This window comes from Ambystoma mexicanum, chromosome 1p, assembly GCF_040938575.1.
Source record: "Ambystoma mexicanum isolate Mex_15411 chromosome 1p, UKY_AmexF1_1, whole genome shotgun sequence".
Taxonomy (NCBI): Eukaryota; Metazoa; Chordata; class Amphibia; order Caudata; family Ambystomatidae; genus Ambystoma; species Ambystoma mexicanum.
Window position 1 is genome coordinate 1,493,168,922 of NC_090921.1, and position 19,772 is coordinate 1,493,188,693.

Sequence of the window (19,772 nt, forward strand, 5' to 3'; positions counted from 1 at the left end):
CAAGGGGGGTCCTGGGAGTCCCTCTGCCAGACATTAGTCCTGGTTACGAGAGACTTACCCAGAGTCTTTAGCTCACTATCTTTCACAGAGAAGCTTTGTCTCTGTGAAAGATAGTGAGCTAAAGACTCTGGAGAAGTCTCTTGTAACCAGGACTAATGTCCAGGACATGAACCATCAAAAGGCATGTTGAGAAGTCTGGTCTGCACATCTGGTGCAAACCCCGATTTTCTCAACCACGCAAACCTGTGCAGCACTGTGCTTGAATCCAGTCCAGGCTGGAGACATTCCCCCATTGCCTCCTTCCCGTCATTGACTATATTCAGGAAGCCTTCCCTTTCCTCGCCTTCCGGAATATGTTCAGCCGCCGCCGAAATGCATTCCCACAGGTATGTGTGAACCTGGCCAGGGTACAGGTGACATTGGTCGATTTCAAGGCCATGCTACCCGAAGTAAACTCTTAACGAGCCCAGGCATCAATGTTTTTGTCCTCCCTGTCCAGAGGTATGTTTGGGTATGCTGTCTGCCTGGAAGTAGTAGCGGCCTGAATAACCAGACTTTCTGGCGTAGGGTGTCTATTCAGGTATTCTGGATCAGAAGTAGAAGTTCTGTACTTCTTTGGAAGATTGCTGTCTACTGCAGCAATGTTATCAGGTTTTTCCCAGTTCCTTTCAACTGTCCTTTGGAGCGCCCTATGGAAAGGGAGAACTGGGTCTTTCCGGGGTCCCCGGACTATAATGCCTGTCAACGCGTCAGCCTCATTTGTTATATCTAAATATGAGACTTCATTTTTAAATTGTTGAATGGTTGAACCTATGCATTTAGAGCTTTGTAAACTGTAGACTGCTATACAGATTTGCAATTTTGCTGCTCTATACAAGCTGTTTTCCATCTACGCCGTTTGTTCCTACTTGTGTTATATGGAACACCCACAAGTGCTCTTTCCATATGTAAATAGAGTACACTGATCATACTACTTTTTGTTTATTCATGTACGACTTATTGGATTAAGAGGATTAAAATCCAAAAGTTAACTCTAATGTCTTGGTTCTGATTGTTCCATTCATTTTACACCTGTGTTTACAATTTATCCTTATTAACACCGTTAAATTGTGTAATGACATTTTCTTTTGGAAACTAGAGAAACTTAGGCGGTGTTTGTACACCGTAGAATTTACGCCCTGTTGGCGCCAAATGTTTAAATTAATTTTGATTTAAAATAGAGGGTACTTATTGTCCCTGTTGAGTGCATCTGGGCTTGCTGGGTAGCAATACACAGCTTTGGATTTGTTTTGTCATATCATCTTGCTCAAAAGTAGGGAAGGCTCTTCCCTAACCCATATATTCAATCACCCTACTCATCAAATTCCTATACCCTGAGTCTGCATGATCTGCAGGATCAGGTGCAGCAAACTCCAATTCAGGCGATGTGTCCACACCACTAGCAGAATGCAGAGTTTCACATAGGTCTCTCATTTTTGTTTCAGGGTTTATAAGTCCCTCTGGAACTTGTCTAGTGCCATATTTTACTCCAAAAGGAGTGACATCCTCATCCTCTGAGCCAGATTCTTCAAAAATTGAAGACATGGACCTAAAAGAGTCAGATTTTGGTAAAGGTGTAAACCTTCTCTCTTCCTCCTGATTTTTCATCGAAGGAATAGGTGTTTTCTTCGATAAAGGCGTCGAGGATAATATCGGCTTCGTTGTCGAAGCTGTCGGCGCTGATGGCGTCGACAAAATTGCACTCTACTTTGACAATTTATGCCTTTTATGAGGGATCGGAGCAACCGGGGTCTGGCTTTTCTGAGGTTTCTTTGAGGGCGTCGAGGCCGTGTTCTCAAAGACCTGCATCATTTTTCTTCTAAAGCTCTCCCATTTTGAAGGGGAAACCAATTTCGTCGATGTATCGGATGATGACGATAGAGATCTATGTCTCCTTTTGAGCTTTTTAGAAGAAGACGAAGAAGATCGTCTCGACCTGCTACGAGATCGGGATCTCTTTGAATGTTTCTAATGATGTTCTGATTCTTTTGAATCGGATGATTTCTTATGTTTTTTTGACAAGGCTTTCGAAGAGCCCTTCAACGCCTCCCGCCCCATCGCCAACTTAATGTTACTCTCACGGAGGGCCTTCTCCGTCATTGACTGACAGGAGCCACAGTCGCCGGTTCGATGGTCTAAGCCCAGACACCAAAGACAGATACGGTGAGGATCGGTAATAGACATCTTCGACCCGCAGTCGATAAACTTCTTAAACCCAGTTTTGGGAGTCGAAGCGGTCGATAAGGAAGACATTTTCCTGGCAGACAATTTGAAGCACGCCGTTCACGAGAGCGAAGCAATCGGAAAAACGGAACTAAAGCCAACGGGCACGGCTCAAGATACTTATACTATCAGGGATGTCGGCAGGGTACGGAGCCCTGTCGCGGGACAGTCGACGGCATGACCTCGAGCACAGCGCCCTCGGCTGAAAATATTTTTCTGAAGCAGCGAAGCTGGCGATAACGAATTATCACAATACAGTTTGATCTTGTACACAGAGTGTATGTAATCCCCACCAAGTAACACGCCATGAATGGGGCAATGAGTTGGGAATCCCCCCCGCTGTGCGACAGGACCAGCAGGGATGGGACACATGCTCTGGGGATGTCCGGTTGGGACACGCTATTGGCAAGCTGTGATTGCAAAGATTAACACATTACTTGGCTCTAGCCTGGAATGCTGCCCGAGGGTGTGTTTGTGGGGTTTACTCCCAGAGGGGAAGCAACGGAAATTAAGAAATCGCTTAGCCCAGTTCATGTTGGTACTAGCAAAAAGGCAGATGGCCATAGCCTGCAACAGACCCCAGGGTCTGTCCGTGGTGCACTGGAAGGAGGATATTTGCAGATGGGGGATGGCAGCATTAGATGTATTAATAAAAACTAGGGATCCCGAGGAAGAAGGAGTAACAGTGTAATGGGGGCAGTTGTTGAATGAGCTACGGTTCCCAGCAGATCTAAAACCCCCCTGAGAGGGAGGAACAAAAGGACAGAATATGAATGCAAGGGATGGGAGTGGGGGAGAAGAACCAACAGATGGCAGAGATTTTTGTGGGATGGCGGAGGGCGTTGTGTATCAAACTGTATCCTGTGGTCCATTTTTCCGAATCTGTGCTATGTGATGTCCTGTACATTATATTGTATTTCAATGTGTATACTGTAACTCAAATAAACAGATGTAAAAGTTTAAAAAAAGGATACCTGCATGCAAACACTGTGCATTACAATGGCTAACTTAAGCAGTTATAAGTGCAATGGAGCAATACCAACATATATCTTCAAGCGTCATGGGGGTGCTAAACAATGTAGGCATAAAAATGCTCTAAGTGTACTACATGTGCTAACATGCATGTGCTTTCTTTGAATGTATGTGATCACTGAAAATGTTGTCGCTAATTACGGCACAGCACGGCGCAGTGATCAGATAGATCACTTTGCCCGTGTCCTCTGGATCACATTCCCCAACTGACCCCCCCACCCCACTTACCTTTTTACGGGGGCACACTTCTGTGTGTGCCACCAACTCCCCACGGCGTCAGTTCCTCTCACTTAGGTGGGTTGCAGCTGACACCGAAAGGTGATTTTTTTTCTTTTCTTTTTTACTTTCTTGTCCCCCGCTTACCATAATTGTAAGCAAGGGACACCCCTGCAACCTCAGACTCCCGTTACTGCGCCCAAGGAGAGCGAGGACAGCCCCGCAACCCCCGGCCTGCTCGGGTGCAGTAATGGGAGTCAGTAAAAAGAAATGCACCAAAGTCGCCGGAACTGCGTAGTCGCAGTTACGTGGTCGACATTTTGGTACATTTCCCTTTCATCTAATTGCAATGCTGGGCTACCTGCATATCTAACCCCCTGGTTGTCCTTAGGGGTATTGTAAGCAGTCTAATATCAAACCGTCAAACCCAGCACCAAGGCCCGGGAGCAGTGGCAAGCTATCCTGATGGATTGTTAAGCACAGAAGGGGCAATCCTAATACATCTTCTTGGTGCAATTAACAGTCTGTCCTCAACATGCTTCAGGTGCATTGGGCCGGTTCTCTCATCTTCAGGGTGCTGAGGACAGGACATCATCCTAAATATCTGCATGAATGAACATGCCAACGAAAGAGTGCAACACCATTCCTACCCCCAACAATCCATCGAAGTGCAACTCATTGTCGACCCCCTAGGAAGGATGATTATTTCCCAAAGAACAACCTGACACAAGTAAGGGAAACCGACTTTAGAAGAAAACAATGTCCCACTAACGAGGGTCAGGCAAGTCAGGCCATCAGAGCCCATAGGTCACACCTGCAACCTGTTAGAGAAGCCCAGGTGTATAAAAGGTGGGGTTCCTGGCAGAATATGAAGCAGCAGTTGGGAGAACTGAAGGGGGGCTGCATGGCTGAGTCCAGGAGGGGATATCTTCTCAATCCCAGCCCCACTTGCTAAATGGGCCAAAGCAGAGCAGGACGCCGGAACGGTGACCTGGTGTGGCTGGAGACTTGTAGCACAGCGATGGAGCCAGAGCAAGGAGGGCTGCTCCCATCAGGCCAAGTCCTGGCCAGAGCTGCTGCCCCTGGGGCTGATGCCGGTCTCAGGGTGTCAGAGGGGCAGGCGGTGAGACTCTGGCCTCAATCCACAGATCCTGAGGAGTTGCCTGCTAGTGCCACGTCAATTCGGTGAGTGAAAGGGAAAAGAAACACATTGGCGTGTGAGGGGCTGAAGCAGGACAGAGATAAAAGTGGGTATCATAAGTTGAAAGCGGAAAGAAACAAAAAGGCAGCATAACATTCAAGGAGATGTAGTGAACTATAAATCGAAGTGGTCCTGCAGAGGTATTTGCAAAACTCTTGCACAGTCGAAAGTGTTTGATAGGAAAAATTGTGAAGGGTAAAGTCTTAGCCCGGCAGAGGGAGACCTGTGGTGAAGTCGAATGAAGTGCTATTTTAAAGTTGAAGCCACGTGGAGAAGGGACCCTTGTTGCTCAGATATCCTGACATATAATTTCTGAACACTATTTTCTTTACCTGTACATTGTCCCCGCACACATTTGTTATTATAGCGTAAGGGCAGGCAATAGATGGTGTTAGTATAGGCCATTTCTGTTGACAGACGCTACTAGGACTGTGTCATTTATTATTTGATGGTCGAGCGTGCTCCCATTCTTAAAGATAGGGCCGGATAGGCGTTTATGCAATCCTCAAATAAACACCCTTGAACACTGAATCTCTTGTGTCTGTCTTCACTTGTGATACCATGCCTCCATGCCTCCATTACACCTGTTATTCAGAAAACTTGACAAAACCTGGCTGTTCAATAAATGCCCCGGCCTTTCCGCGTTTGAGCGACCTTTGTATGTTATGTCTGTCCTGTACTGAATATGACTGTTCTGTTTATCTAATGCTCACCTGTACAAACACGGTGATTCCTCCGGGTTTGGGAGTTACACAAATGTTTTTAAAAAAGGTCTACCTTTCTAACACATGTATGTTTATTTTCTATTTTCAGGACACAGCTTAGCTATATGCACACACAGGTACAGGACACTATGGTATAACTGTATGTTGTACATACGTATATACATAGATGGTATGCATTACATTCTTCTTATGTCTTCCCTATTATTTTAGATCCTTGCGAAATGATTTTTTATAGACCAAAATGCATCAAATCAACACAGAATAATGCATGTTTCTGGTTTCACAAATGACTATTGTGTAATACATTATTGTTGAAAAATTGAAGCATCGAATTAAGGATGGAATGTTTAAGATTCACATTAAAATGTTATATTTCCGACAGTGTCATTGTTAGAATTTGTTTTTTTGCCTCCAGCTACAGCCCGATGTAACTTGCCTCCAGGTACAACCAAATGTGACTTGGCTCTAGGTACTCCCCACTGAGCAGCATATCAAATCGACAGTTTTTCCACTTAGACGCATAATAAATATAGGTGATACTAAAAGTAATATTTCTAATAAATATAACGCATGGTGGCATTAAGCACAAGCCTCACCTGTACAAAAAGCAGAGCATGTACATTATTTAATAAAGGAGAGTTGGGTATGCATGCCACGTACATGTCCATTATGCTCACACTAGCTGTACAAAGGAACAGAATATGACAATTTTCTCCGGGACAGAAACGTGAGAAGATGGTTACATTTCTTTTTTTGCTCATTAACACATTTGTCAGCTTGACAAAGTATCTGAAGATCACCAGTTTTAACCATGACACTGATATAAGCAAGGACGTTTACTGAGAAATAATTTTGCATGGTGGCAACAAATTATAATCTTGCAACTCAAAAAATAAGCCAAATGGAGGCACAGTAGGGCCAGTGGCCAACATTTTTGCACAGTTTAGGACTTTGCTACGTAGGTCTCACCCCTTCAGCACCTCATTCTATGCATCCACACCATGGCCCAGAGCAACTGGTGAGCACCAATGTAGGGTCCGCGAGCAACATGTTGCTCCTGAGCTACACCTTGGGATCACTGGTCTAGCGGCTCAGGGCTTGCAGTTGCTCCAGTCTCCGATTTCTCATCTGTGTTCCTTATTCCCTGAGCAGCTTCTGCAATGGGCTTGATGAATCCCACAATGACACCACATGTCACAGATGGCCTCAATAGTACACAATCTCCCATAGACAGTTGAAGTATTTTTGTTTTTGGTTCAGTAGTGAGCCTAATGGCCATTCCGCTCTCTCTAACCTATGAAGGAGTAATCCCCACCCTAAACCAGGTGTTCCCCGACCCCAGACTGGTACTAGACATCAGTAATCACAATCTGATGAAGAACTCTGTTCAAACCTGTAGAAACAATATCAAATGCCATGGAGGACCTTTTAAGGACAATTAGCCATCAGTTCCCAAAAGCAGGAAACCCTTATAGCATTTCAGAGGGCTATCACCGAGAGGCGAGAACAACTGGTGGTGGCCGGCCATTTCCACAGAAGCTTACTAGCGCAGAAGACACAGCAGCATTCCTTGTGATACCGCAGAATGGCATCAAGACAGCTGCAATCAAAATGTCAACCGAATACTGCCGCTAAAAGCCCAACACGCCTTCCAAGGGTCTCAATCTGAAGTGCTCAAGCAAAGCATCCTAGAAAAAATGGGGCATGACATAGAACATTACAGAATCTGCCTATGACACTTAAGGTTCAGACAGGAAGAAACACCATACCAGATGTCTTATCAAGTAAGAGGCTTGTTGAAAAAATGGCTGATCAACAAAATGTTGGGAGTTAAGGAAATGTTGGTTCTGGAAAGGTTCATCAACTCGCTACCCCCACACTTACAGAACATTGTCTGGCAACTACACAAACCAACACACAAAAAAGCAATCCAAACCGCCAACACACACAAGTGGGTCATGCATTCCCGGGAGCCGCTGGTGGAACAAAGAAAGGCAAAAACAGAGTGGTAAATTTCTGACTGGTCAAAATACCAAACAAATACAGAATTTTTTCCCCACCCCAACCCCACCCAGTTAACCTCTTACTCCACTACCATATATAGATTTAATAAAACATTTCTGTATTTTGCCTTTCGGTAAAACTTACCACTGTTTTTTTTGTTGGGGTAAAATGATTGGATACCAAGGAAACCCAATGAGCCCAACCCAGGGTTAAGAGGGAGCGAAGAAAGTGCCACAAGTAAGGCAGCCTGTTACCATCAATCCAACCATCAACTCCAAGACAAGGACCTCCACTCATGCGAACTGGGGTAGGCCTGTACCTCCTTCTCGTTCAGCAGTATTAAAGTGCTATGCATGTGAGAAACCCGGACGCTTGCCTGGATTTTGCACAGAGAAGCACTTAGTTTGGGATCTCAGTGTAGAAGCAATGGCGCTGCCAGACTACGACACGATAATAATGAACATGGCCCCAGGAGCTTGCCTCAGGGACTGATATAGATGTGTTGCAATGACCTCTTTCTGAGGGACATTCTGTTTAGGGATTCCTTAGAGGAAAAGAACCTTCAGTTTATGGAAAGGAACGACACAGAGGAAGTCTCCATGAAATATGTATGGGAAACAGCTAAGGCAACTGAGGGGCCTGCTCATAGCAGAGAGGGTGAGAAAAGAGGAGAGGGGACTTGTTGAAAGGAAGTTGAGGGTGGAAAGCAGGAACTTAGAAAACAGGATCAAGGACTAAGTGGTAGACGACCAAGCACAGGTCACATCAATATAGGAGAAGAGGCAGCAACTGCAGGACCACCTGTTCTGAGAAACTAATAACCAGATGCATTTCATAAAACAGAGATATATTTTAAGAAGGGTGACAAGGTGGGCATGATGCTGGCAAACAGGTTAAGGGCCCAGAGACTAGATATACAAGTACCCAGATAAGAAAGGGGAGGGGCAAAGAGCACACTGACCCAGCAGAGGTTGTGTGGTGCAATGTTTTGCTCAGTTTTACCGAACAATATACAGAATGGAAGATAACACTAATCTGGGCAGAAGTGGTCCAACCGGCTATTCAGCACCTGAAAGGGGAAATCCCAGAAGGGAAAGACAGATTCACACCGGCTTTCTAAAGGAGCTTCTAGGGGGCGCTATCGTCTATCCTGGTGAAGATATTCAATGAGATCTTGTATGAACGGGAGATATACTCTTTTCTGAAGGTCCCGAAATCAGTCCTGCCGAAGAAGTGGAAAGGCCCAGTCACTTATCCTTTGTACCGTCCCATATCCCTGTTGAACATAGATGCCAAGTTTTTTGCAGGATTCCTGGCCACCAGACTGGACAGTCCTCACAAAACTGAAGCACCATGAACAGGAGGGTTTTGTCGGGGGCAGACAGGGGGCCTTTAATGAGTGAAATCTCTTGGCATCAAAAGAGGGAGGGGAACCGACTTGTCATACAGTCATTGGATGCTGAAAAAACCATTTGACCTAGTTGGCTGGCGTTTCCTGGTTTTCTGGAGAGAGCAAACGTTGGGCAGAGATGGTTGGGGTGCTGTACTCCCAGGCCTCAGCCAGAGTAGTGGTGGATGTGGTCAGGTTGGAAGCATTTGTGTTGCAGAGAGAGATTAGACAGGACAGCCTCCTCCAGCTACTGCCGAATTAACTAGCAATGGAGCCTCTATCTGGGAGCATTCGGCAGAATCCGATGGTACAGGAGTTCAAGATCAGGAGTACAAAATTAGCTTGTTTGCTGATGATGCTTTATTTTACTAAACAGACCTGCAGAGGTCAATCACTGAGCTCAAGAAAGAGCTACAGTAATAGGAGAAATTGCTCTGGATTTAAGGTCAACCTAGACAAATCTATCGTCTTCCCGATTGGGAGGGTAGCAGATCCAAACATGGACTTTCTACAGAGTCTCCCATTCAAATTACAAGACGAAGGCTTTAAATACCTGGGGGGTTTATTCCCAGGGAGTTCAATAACCTTTTTCGGAGGAACTGTCCACCCTTCTGTGAAGAACGTCAAAGGACCTGGTTAAAAGGGGCAAGGTATAGCTGCCATGGATGGCAAGGTTCAACACTGACAAGATGAATATTCTGCCAAGATTCCTGTTCCAGATGCTGTCCGCTAGGATAAGTGGGATGCTAAATTGAGGGAGGATGGGGGGGGGGTTCTCGTTGGGGGCGTGGCCTAAGTATGCGTGTACTTAGGCCACACCTCATAATGAGAATCCTCCCTCACCAATGGGGCTAGGGAAACTGGTGAAAACAGGGGAGCTGGCGCACACTGGCATTATTACCTTTGGTGGGCCCAGCCACTCTGAGCTGGGTGAACCAAAGGTGTGGCACCAGTGTGCCCCAGCTCTCACACGCAGCAGTCAGCCCTTTCATTCAAAGTGCTGCATGGTTAAACAACACAGGCTCCTTGAATGAAAGGGCTGCCTGCTGCATGATGACTACTCCGAAACAGGAGGAGGGCTGGATAGTAAATAGTCATCACGCATCATGATGCCTCATTTAAAAGGCTTTGTGCTGCATGATTCAGAGTCACCTGGCAGCCGTGTAGCCAAAAACACGGTTACGCTGGCTGTTTGCAGATGTCAGTACTTCCGAAGTGTTGACACCTGCAGGAAGTCTATGTAACTGTGTAGCGCTTCTTTGGCTGCCTGCGGTCTCGGCTTGGCTGCAGCTAGTTGGGGTGGGCCCCTGTTTGGGAGCCCTTTCTGGAGACTGCCGAGGCTATGCCCCGGCTGGCCCCAGCCCATTTAAAGTCCTGCTCCTACCTTTTTACACTTGGTCAAAAGAAGGATTTTAAACTTCCTCTTGGGAAATAGCAAGCTCAGGATTGCTTACGCCACACTGATCTTTCCAAGGGAAAGAGGGGCAGTGGGTCACCCAACCTTATGGCATAATATATAGGGCATTCCATCTCAGAGTGCGGTGAAACATCTGGTTCCAAATAGTACAAAGCACTTCTGGAGAATGCATTGGTAACCCCAGTACCTCTAGGGGAATGGTTTTAGGTCACACAGAATAAAATTCCAAGGAGAGTGCTGGGCCCTCCCTTGCTTGTGGTGTTGTAAAACTTGTGAGAGGGGACACTAGATGGCTGACTCTCGTGCCCCATATCTTTGAGATGTATATGTGCCCTACCTATATGGAATCTAATACAGGATCCCCAGCGTTTCCACGGGTGGTATGAAGCAGGGTTGGAGAAGGTGGGACAAATGTGGGTAAAGGGGGCCTTCCTAAGGTAAGAACAACTGGAAGACTTGCTAAATATAGGGCTGCTCTCTATGTTCAAGTACTTGCAACTCAGAGGAGTTTTAACTGATGCTAAATGGAGAGACAACCTACAAAGGGACTTAACCCCATTTGTGAGCCTGCTTCTGACAAACAGATGGAGCAAAGGTCTAACAGTCTGCCTATATGGGGAAATACTGTTGGCTGAGACGCAGGAGCCGCTCAGGGTGCAGACGCAGTGGAGTAAAGACATGGGGAGGGAATCCCAGAGGCCCCATGGGACACTATGTGCTAGGAAGAGCACAGAACCTCGATGGCAGGCCAACAGTCCAGGCCGTGAAGATTCTGGATACATGGCATGACATGCCTCTTAAGCTCTCTATGATATATATGGAGGTTAGTCCCCTATGCTGGAGGGGCTATACGGAGGAGGAAAGTTACTGGCACATGTGGTGTGCATGAATCTTGGAATGGTATTATGGGATGGATTCAGGAGCTGGATGGAATAGAAAGGGAGGTTCCCCTTGTTGATGTTATTCGGAATCTGGGAAGAGGAAGGGGAAATACAGGCATTCAGGCATGAGATGCATACCCTGATCCTGGCCGCAAGGGTGTGCGTAGTCATGTAGTGGAAAAGAGGGAAGTAAAAATGGGAATGGTTGATTAAGGCATGGGACATCCACACCATGGAAAAACTAACACACATGCTGAATTAATTGATTTGAAATATAGAAGGAGAATGGCTCTTTTTTTGGAAAATACCAAATATAGGACTTAGTGGCACAAAGGCTTTAAGGCATGGGTGAGGCCTTTCATTTAGTGCTGGGTTGCAGACCAACATAGTGACTCATAGGAGGGTGGGATTTTTGTTAATCACCCCCATCAAATAGGGAGGTAAAGAGTTGATTTGTTAAGTATTGTGCGCAGGAAGGCACTTTTTAGTTTTTTTCTTCTTTTGGTGAGTACATGCAAAGATGTAAAGTCCCCAGGATGGAGAACCAAAACTACAAGGTGGGCATATCTATGCGAGGAGTACCCTAAAGCAAAGGGGTAGAAGAAAAGACATACTGATAGGAGGCTGTCAAGAAGCAAAAGCTGGGCCAAGGATTCCTGGCAATGTGGATGGTTCAATGACTTTGCCTCAATGGTTTTGCAAGAAGGTGCATTTGGCGTCAATAAAATTATATATATATTTTTTAAGAAGTCGGGGGCAAGTCACCGCACCTGCCACTTTTTTTTTCACTATTACCACCATTTTGTCTATACTCTACACATTTTTTACAACGTTTCTGCTCGTTCCCCAAAAATGCATACAAGATATAAATGTAGGAATGTATTCTGTCCCTACACCTCTTTGCCTTTTATTTTAATGCTCACCTTTCCACTTTTCACATCTGTTTTGCTTGATGCGAAACCAGCCAAACTGATGCAAGTACAATTATGCTACTGCAACAAGGAAAGTGCACATTGTTGCAACTGCATGGAAACAAAGAGCTGCTACCACAGAGACGGTTTTAGAATCGGCAGTCCATCAAAGTCGTTATAACCTTTTTATGTTAACAGTGACGAATCTGGACTATTCGTCCCTTCTCTCCAGTGAGGAAGCAAACCCCTTTGAGGCAAGCGAGGTGAGCCCACTAAACAAGATCCACCCTAGGGATCCACTGGGAGTCACTCCCCTCTAGGGGACAAGGACTCCCATTCCTATAATGGACTCCCTATCAACAATACACTAGCAACACATGGGGTAATAGAAAAGACTGATGTTACTTCTGTTTTGAATCCAACAAATAGTGACATTGCTTCAACCTCTTTGTCTTCAGGTAATGCTGGGTTTCCCTTGAACTTAGTTAAAGAGGAATGACATGCCCCTTTAAATACGGCGGCGGAAATAAAGAGACGAGGAACCTTGAATGGAGGAGAAAGAATACTACGCAGAAGCTAACCTTTGACACAAGAGCATCTTGGAGGGGCAGAGCCACGCTGCACAGTGGACCCAGCGGAAGCATTGAGGAAGTGAGGGAGCAAGGAGGGACAATGTCAGGCTGGCCCCAAGAGAGGCAAGTTAGCCACAGCGAGACAGGAGGACCATCTCTTCTGGTGGCGTGACCATGGTGCCGCCATGGTGGGTGCAGGACCTGCAGAACTATGCTAAAACCAGGGTTATATGGAGGAACAAATCCTCTGCTCCCAATACGAGATAGGAGACTGCTGAGATGTGCAGTCCAGAGACCACGCGCTGACATACTGTAAACAAACGGAGAGGATAACGAACGAAAATCACCACACGGAGACTTTTTCCCTCTGCAGCAGACCAGACAGTACCCGAGGTACCATGGTTGACAAAGGCAGAGGGAGATGAGTGGAAGGAAGGGAGCAGGAAGCCAGAACGTGTTACAGGAGCTGTAGAAACCAGAGTGTTGAATATTAGTCATGGCTAAAGAGATCACCCCAGCTAGGGATTCAGAGGGGTCAGGGGAACCCTATTGAAAGAAGTGACCTTGTACATTATCTGAGTAGAAATGAACCTGGAGGGTTCAAACAAGCAAAACAAAAGGCAAGAGGGGCACAACCAACCTAGTGGAAAAAGGATGAAGGAAACATCCCTACCTTAAAAGGATATACAACTTGCAAATTTTCCTAAAGAAGTTAAAGGGGAAGTTGAAAGAGTCTTCGTTGGTGAACTAACACTGAACATTTTATTTGGAACTGAGAAAAATATCCCGAGATAGTACCAAAACCTAGGACGGATAAAAGTCTGAGCCAGAAGCATAGTGCTCTGGTTTAATTTATGTTGTTTTTCCACAGTGGTAGGGCCAGATTGCAGTTACGATTTTGGACTACTTTTTATTTTGACAATGGCTGAGCAAACTTAACTTAGTTTTGTTCCTCGCAGTCGGGATAGGTACGCATTTTCCTTTTAAGTTTCATAAACAAACTTGAAATGTTCTCCTTGAGTCGGATTCCTTCTTCTGGTTCGCCACATACTCCATATCAAGAGCTTTAGTAATAATTCATGGTCTCTAGCAGCAAAATTCCAAAGCTAAAGACACACAGGGGGGCACCCTACCGTTGCATTAACTCTGTAAAGCAGATTAACATCTTCATCCCAACACCTTTTAGCTCAGCGGTACCTCTTGAGATGTAGTTAACACCTTAGGCACTATAGTTGTTCACACCAACAGTCATGCTGCAATTTCTAAATAAAAAAGTTTACTTCTTTGCTGTTTCATGGGCTATGTTGATAATTCATCACACAGTATCAGTGTAGAATCTATAATATTAGAATACTGTATAGAATCCCTATTAAGAACTTAAAGTACTGCCCGATTAGAACTACAGCAACTGTGCTTACAAATACCAGACTGTCCCAATAAACGTATGCCAGCCATGAGTTCTGTAATTATCTTTAAGTATACTCATAGCTTCTCACACTTCTCACCAGTGTGCATTATAATTCTGAAGAGTATGGGGGTTGAGAAGTTAGACTTTCAGTACAGGACAAGGTTACCAGCATGCGCACGTGTCCTGTTAACATACAATAATAGAAAACAATACATTGAACACATGCGCATACTTATACGGAAACACTTTTCATTAAAAAAAAGCCAATCTGAATGCTTCTTCACATTTGATTCGGGAGCATTTGAGTAACCATTTGAGAGCCCCTATGAATCAACGAGTAGTATTCAGAGTCATCTGCAGTTGATAAATGTAGCAGGTAATTCAGCATACATCCAAAAGCAAAATCACAGACTAGGTTTGTAACTACACCTTTATACTTACCATTTCTCTTTACAAAGTTGATCTATTTAAACTAGGGGCGTTGGACAACATGGCTATAGATCAGCACCATTGGGGTTTTAAGCAAAGTTTCTCATCTCATCAGATTAATTTCTTTGGCTTTATTGTTATGGTTTATCTAAAAGGGGCATAGGAGATTTAGATGAATAGTAGTAACTGGATCATTAGTGTCATCCAGGACCACATGTGTGCCACTAAAATTGAGTCAATTACCTTTCATCTTATTTTCTATTTCTACCTTGAAGAGGTATTTATCTAGTGTATCACATTTCGTGTCCTTTCCAGTGGCCATGATATACATTTGAGAGTCACCAGTGTAAAAAGGACCACGCAAACAAGACATCATGGTCATAAATAGAAGAGTGCGTGTTGCTTAAATTGATTGCAACTTTGATCTTTGTGACATTAAACAGAATGATTTTCTGGTGTTTGAAATTAGCCCCCCAATGCAAAAGGACATATTCCTTAAATGTAAAAACGATTAATGCCATTTAAGCAATTACTGATCAATGTACAATGTACATAAAGCAAAATCTCAGAAGAACTGCCTCTTCATGTATCTCACCTTGGAACCACTGCCTTTTTTCACAAGGTGATAGCAAGCTGCTAGTCCGCTGACACCACCTCCTGCGACAACCACTGTTCTCTGCATCACGTTGATCTTTTACACTAAAGAGATGACAATGGAGCGTGATTAGAGGGAATTTAATAGAATATAGTGCAAAATATGTATAGATTCCCAAGTTAGATACATCAAAGCCTATACATAAATTAAGTTTTAAGTTAACTGTGTAGGTAATCTTTTTTGCTCCCAAGCGCATGAAAAGATAAAGCATCCCACTTAAACAGGTGTGGCGAGACAGAGTAAATGATAGAATTTAGCACACACGTTTGGGTGACAAACTTTTATTGTGACTAAGATCAGATTTTTGGGTTGGATAAACGCCTAAAAGGGACACAACAAAATAGGATGGTTTTTTCAATTTATTTTGAAATCGTTTTATTGATATTCATGTTATTAGCACATGTTATAGTACATATAAAAGATCTGTGTTACAATCATTAGCGTCCATGACATTCAAGTTATTAACCAGTAGTATAGCTTAAACTCGACAGTTATATAAACTAACACCACACAACAACAAAACACAACCAAGCCGTGTAACACATATCAACCGTTCTGTCTTGGTATTGGGGGGTTACAGATCCCTAAGCTTCAGAATTCCCAATGTATTACCTCTCTTTTAGTTTTGCAAGGCTGAGGTACCCATCCTTGTGCCATGCAGGGGGTTGTACCAGAGTACTGTGTTATTCCTGGAGATCCCTCCATTAGGAAACAGTATTATCCATAAACATTGCACACAACAATGTCACAGGGGTTTGTCATCTGAGGGCCTGAACATTGCTTCCATAACGGTATGCCATGCTGTGATGTTCTCTGTTGGTTCCAAGGCGTTTGCTTTCAGGGCTCTGTGCCAAGCTGTGCCAAGCTGTAGTTTCAGCCGTTGTCCATCTCAAAAAGTCTTTGCACCATGCTGTATATTGCAGCACTCTAGTGTCTCTCCAGGACATCACTATTCGCCTCTTAGCCAGTATGCGTGCCGTTCATTGAATTTAGTAGCATGTCTAAATTTATCAGGTCTGGGATATGCTCCCAGCAGGCACTCCAGTGGCACCCAGTGTAAGAGTGTTATTCCCGCCTTGTTGCATGCTGTTTTGATCTGGTGCCAAAAGGATTGTACATGTACACAGTTGCAGAACATACGTATGGCGTCTGCCCCCCACGGAAAATAAGAGGTCATAGTTGGATCAAATGCTGCTTTTTGGAGTGGGGTCATATATGTTCTATACAAAACATGTATTTGCAAAAGATGGAACTGCGCGTTACAGGAGACCATTTTGGTGAAAAGCAAGGCACTATTCCACTGGTCATCACTCACCTCCCCGACCCCCAGGTCTTTTCCACATTTCTGTTTCAGTTCTACGTTTCGTACACTGACTGATTTCTGCATGCATTCGTATATCCCCGACACCAAGCACCATCCGTCTTCCAACACATACAACACTTGCAATAGTGGGCACATTTCTGGTGCCCCCGGCCAGACTGGCCATTTCTTTTTCGTCATCGCGGTCAGCCTCCTATACCACAAGAATTGGACCCTGGGTAGTCCCTCACTGTTAAGTCTGAGTTTTCTATATCCTCCCTCCTTATACATGTCTCCCCATGTACTAAGCCCATATTCCTCCCATTTCCTAGCCACTGCCAGCTCTTCAACTCTCATAAAGGCATCTGGTGCCATAGGTGCCAGCAGGGAGAGTATGGGTTATGCTATAGGTTATGCACCTCTATTGCTTTTGTCGCCCTCTTCCAGACCTTTCTTCCCACCTCTATAAGTAGCGCCTTGCCACCCACCAATCGTCCACTCATCCAGAGGACTTCTTTCAGTAAAACCAGTCTAACCAATGTCTGTAGCAGGTCCGTCTCAGCTGTGACCTCGTCAGACAGCCAATACGTCACATATTGCAATAGTGCAGCTAAGTAATACATCTCAAAGCATGGCAGCTGCACTCCCCCGTCCTCGTATTGCATGCGTAATGTCATCAAAGCAATTTTCTGTCTACCACTCCCCCACAGCAACTTCCTAAGCAGCGAATCCAGTCTGGGAAAAAACACGATTGGTATATAATAGTGGACATTAGAGAATTGGTAAAACAATCCCGGTTGCATAATAATTTTAATCAGTGCTGACCTTCCCATTAACGACAGCGGCAGTTTTCCCCAGAACCTCATGGATCATTGTGTCCCTGCCAGGGTCCTCACTATGTTCTGTGCATGCATTTTCTCAGGAGTGTGTGCTATATGTATCCCGAGATATCGGAAAGTTTCATGTTCCTATTGCATCCCAAGTTCCGGCAGATCTCTAGGATTGCAGTTTTTCAGTCGCTTCAACTGGAATAGACATGATTTCCACCGATTAAAGGATATTCCAGAAATTTTGGTAAAGTTATCCAGCACTTCTAGCATCATTGGCAGGTTATGCTCTGGTTCGCTCACATATAAAAAGGGCGTCATCTGTATAAAACAAAATTAGTTGGGTCGTCCCACACACTCCCACTCCCGCGTCCATAAACTCCTGTCTGAAGTATACTGCCAAAGGTTCAAGGGCCAGGATATATAACATGGATGACAATGGACATCCCTGTTTTGTGCCCCGCTGAACTTCCCAGGTCTCAGAGATCCATTTCCCCGTCTTCACTCAAGCCACAGGTTGTGTGGATATCACTGGTACCCACTTAATGAAACCCTGCCCAATACCGACATTTTCCATTGCCGCCAGCATCCACTCCCAGTATACAGAGTCAAAGGCCTTGGTGGCATCTAGTGACGCCACCGCAAGAAGGGATTCACTTGTGTTGCTCTGGTCTACAATATGGTGTAGCCGCCGCAGAATCATTTTGGTGTTACTTCCACGGACAAACCTTGTCCAGTCTCCATCTATCAATAAGGCGATCACCTTCTTAAGTCTGCTGGCTAGCAGCGCTGTTAATATCTTAAAACCTTGATTTAGCATTGCTAATAGGCGGTATGAGTCACACAGGTCTTCTGGTTTCCCAGGATTAGGTATAGGGACCACCCCAATTCCTCCCTCATGCTAGCAGGGAGCCTGCCCTTCTCATAGGCCTCCTCATATGTCTTGAGGAGCACAGGGGTGAGGGTAGTTGCAAAGGTTTTATAAAATTCGGCCGGGAGCCCATCCGAGCCTGGCGTTTTCCCATTGGGGAGAGATCTAATCACCGCTCCAATTTCCTCCTCCATCAGTCTAGAGAAGCAGCCAGCTCCGCTGTGAGTCGCGGTAGTCCAATCTGGGAGAAGGCCTCCTGTAGGACCCTGGTGGTCACCAGTGTCCCATGGCTGCAAAATGTCCGATAAAATTTACTAAAGGCACTATTTATTTTGCCCTGCGACCTCCAGAGTTCCCACACTCATCTCTGATCTGTGTTTATTTGTCCCCGTGTCTTTTCAGATTGGCATAGCCATGACAGCAGTCTTCCCACCTGGACACCTTCTGCATGTACGCGCGCTAGATGAGTGGCATGATCAAATTGCCTAAGCCTATCCCATGTTTCCTTGCATTTATTGCGCAATGAGTTAGGCTCCCGTTCATCAGTTAATGCCTTAATCTCATTCACCTCTACTACACAAATTATATTCTCCAGTTGCCCCAATTCCTCTCTCAACACTTTCCTAATCCCCCCCAGCACCTACCATTGCTTCTCTTCTTGCGACCACCTTCAAGGTTTCCCATACTGTGCCCCAACTGTCCATGCTACCAACACCGGCCTCCAAAAAGTTTGTTAGGAATTTGTCCAGCTGGTCTCTAAACACATCATCTAGGAGCGTGTCTGCGGACAGTCTCCATGACGGGATCGGGGGCAGGGGCCCCGCTGGCCCAGTTCACTATCAGTGGGGAATCATCAGAGATGGGGCGCCCCATATATATGGCACTTGTGGATTCAGTCAAGTGGTCAGTGCCCACCAGAACAGTTTATGCAAGTGTAACGTTTAATGCGGGGCTGAGTATAACAAGTACCCCCTCCCATCTTGGTTCTGTTCCCTACAGATGTTAGACTGTGCTAAGTCAGCGATGATCGTATTCAAGGCCACAGTTGCCCATCAGCCTGGAGCGAGATGAGTCAGATCTATAAACGGTTGGGTTCCTCACACAAAGTCCCTACACCAAATGAAGAGGGCCCCCTCAAGTGTGTTAGTTTGGTTCTCAGTGATCGGAGGAAAGCGGGCACTGTGTGATTAGGACTGTACGTGTTCACTATGTACACTTCCTGACGATCTCTGCGTCCATGTATAATCACATATCGTCCCTCATAGTCTATTTTGACGCTTATAAGCTGATAGCGGACTCACATGTCCAACTCTATTAGCACCCCCATAGCAAATTTGGAATAAGTGGAGCCAAAGCCTGTGCCGCCCCATCTAGTTAACAGCAAATTCTGATCTTCAGGTAGGAGGCGTGTCTCCTGTAGCAATGCGATCATGATCTTTTTCCTATTCAAGAAGGACTTCACCCAAATCCTGCGCATACACGTCCCCAACCCCCGACATTCCATGTCACAATCGTAATCAATGCCATATGTGTGCAATACCTTCACTTCCCCCGGCATAGCATTAGTGATAGTGAGAAGACACCTACCCCAGGCGCCCACTCCTCCGCTTTCCTTAATTACATGGCACATTTTCAACCTAAATAACAAGCCAAAATAATAACTAACTGTGG

The 19,772-nt window shown here is 45.2% G+C and overlaps 1 protein-coding gene across 4 annotated transcripts in view; it reads right to left on the reverse strand.

The window, feature by feature from the left end:
• Nucleotides 1–19,772, reverse strand: part of PPOX (protoporphyrinogen oxidase) — an 867,939-nt gene that overhangs the window by 656,019 nt on the left and 192,148 nt on the right. For all 4 annotated transcript variants that reach the window (XM_069607175.1, XM_069607174.1, XM_069607177.1 and 1 more), the window contains exon 2: nucleotides 15,044–15,147. In XM_069607175.1, coding sequence (XP_069463276.1) covers nucleotides 15,044–15,130 — 87 coding nt within the window. In that variant the 5' untranslated portion in view covers nucleotides 15,131–15,147. The remainder of the gene's footprint in view (nucleotides 1–15,043; nucleotides 15,148–19,772) is intronic.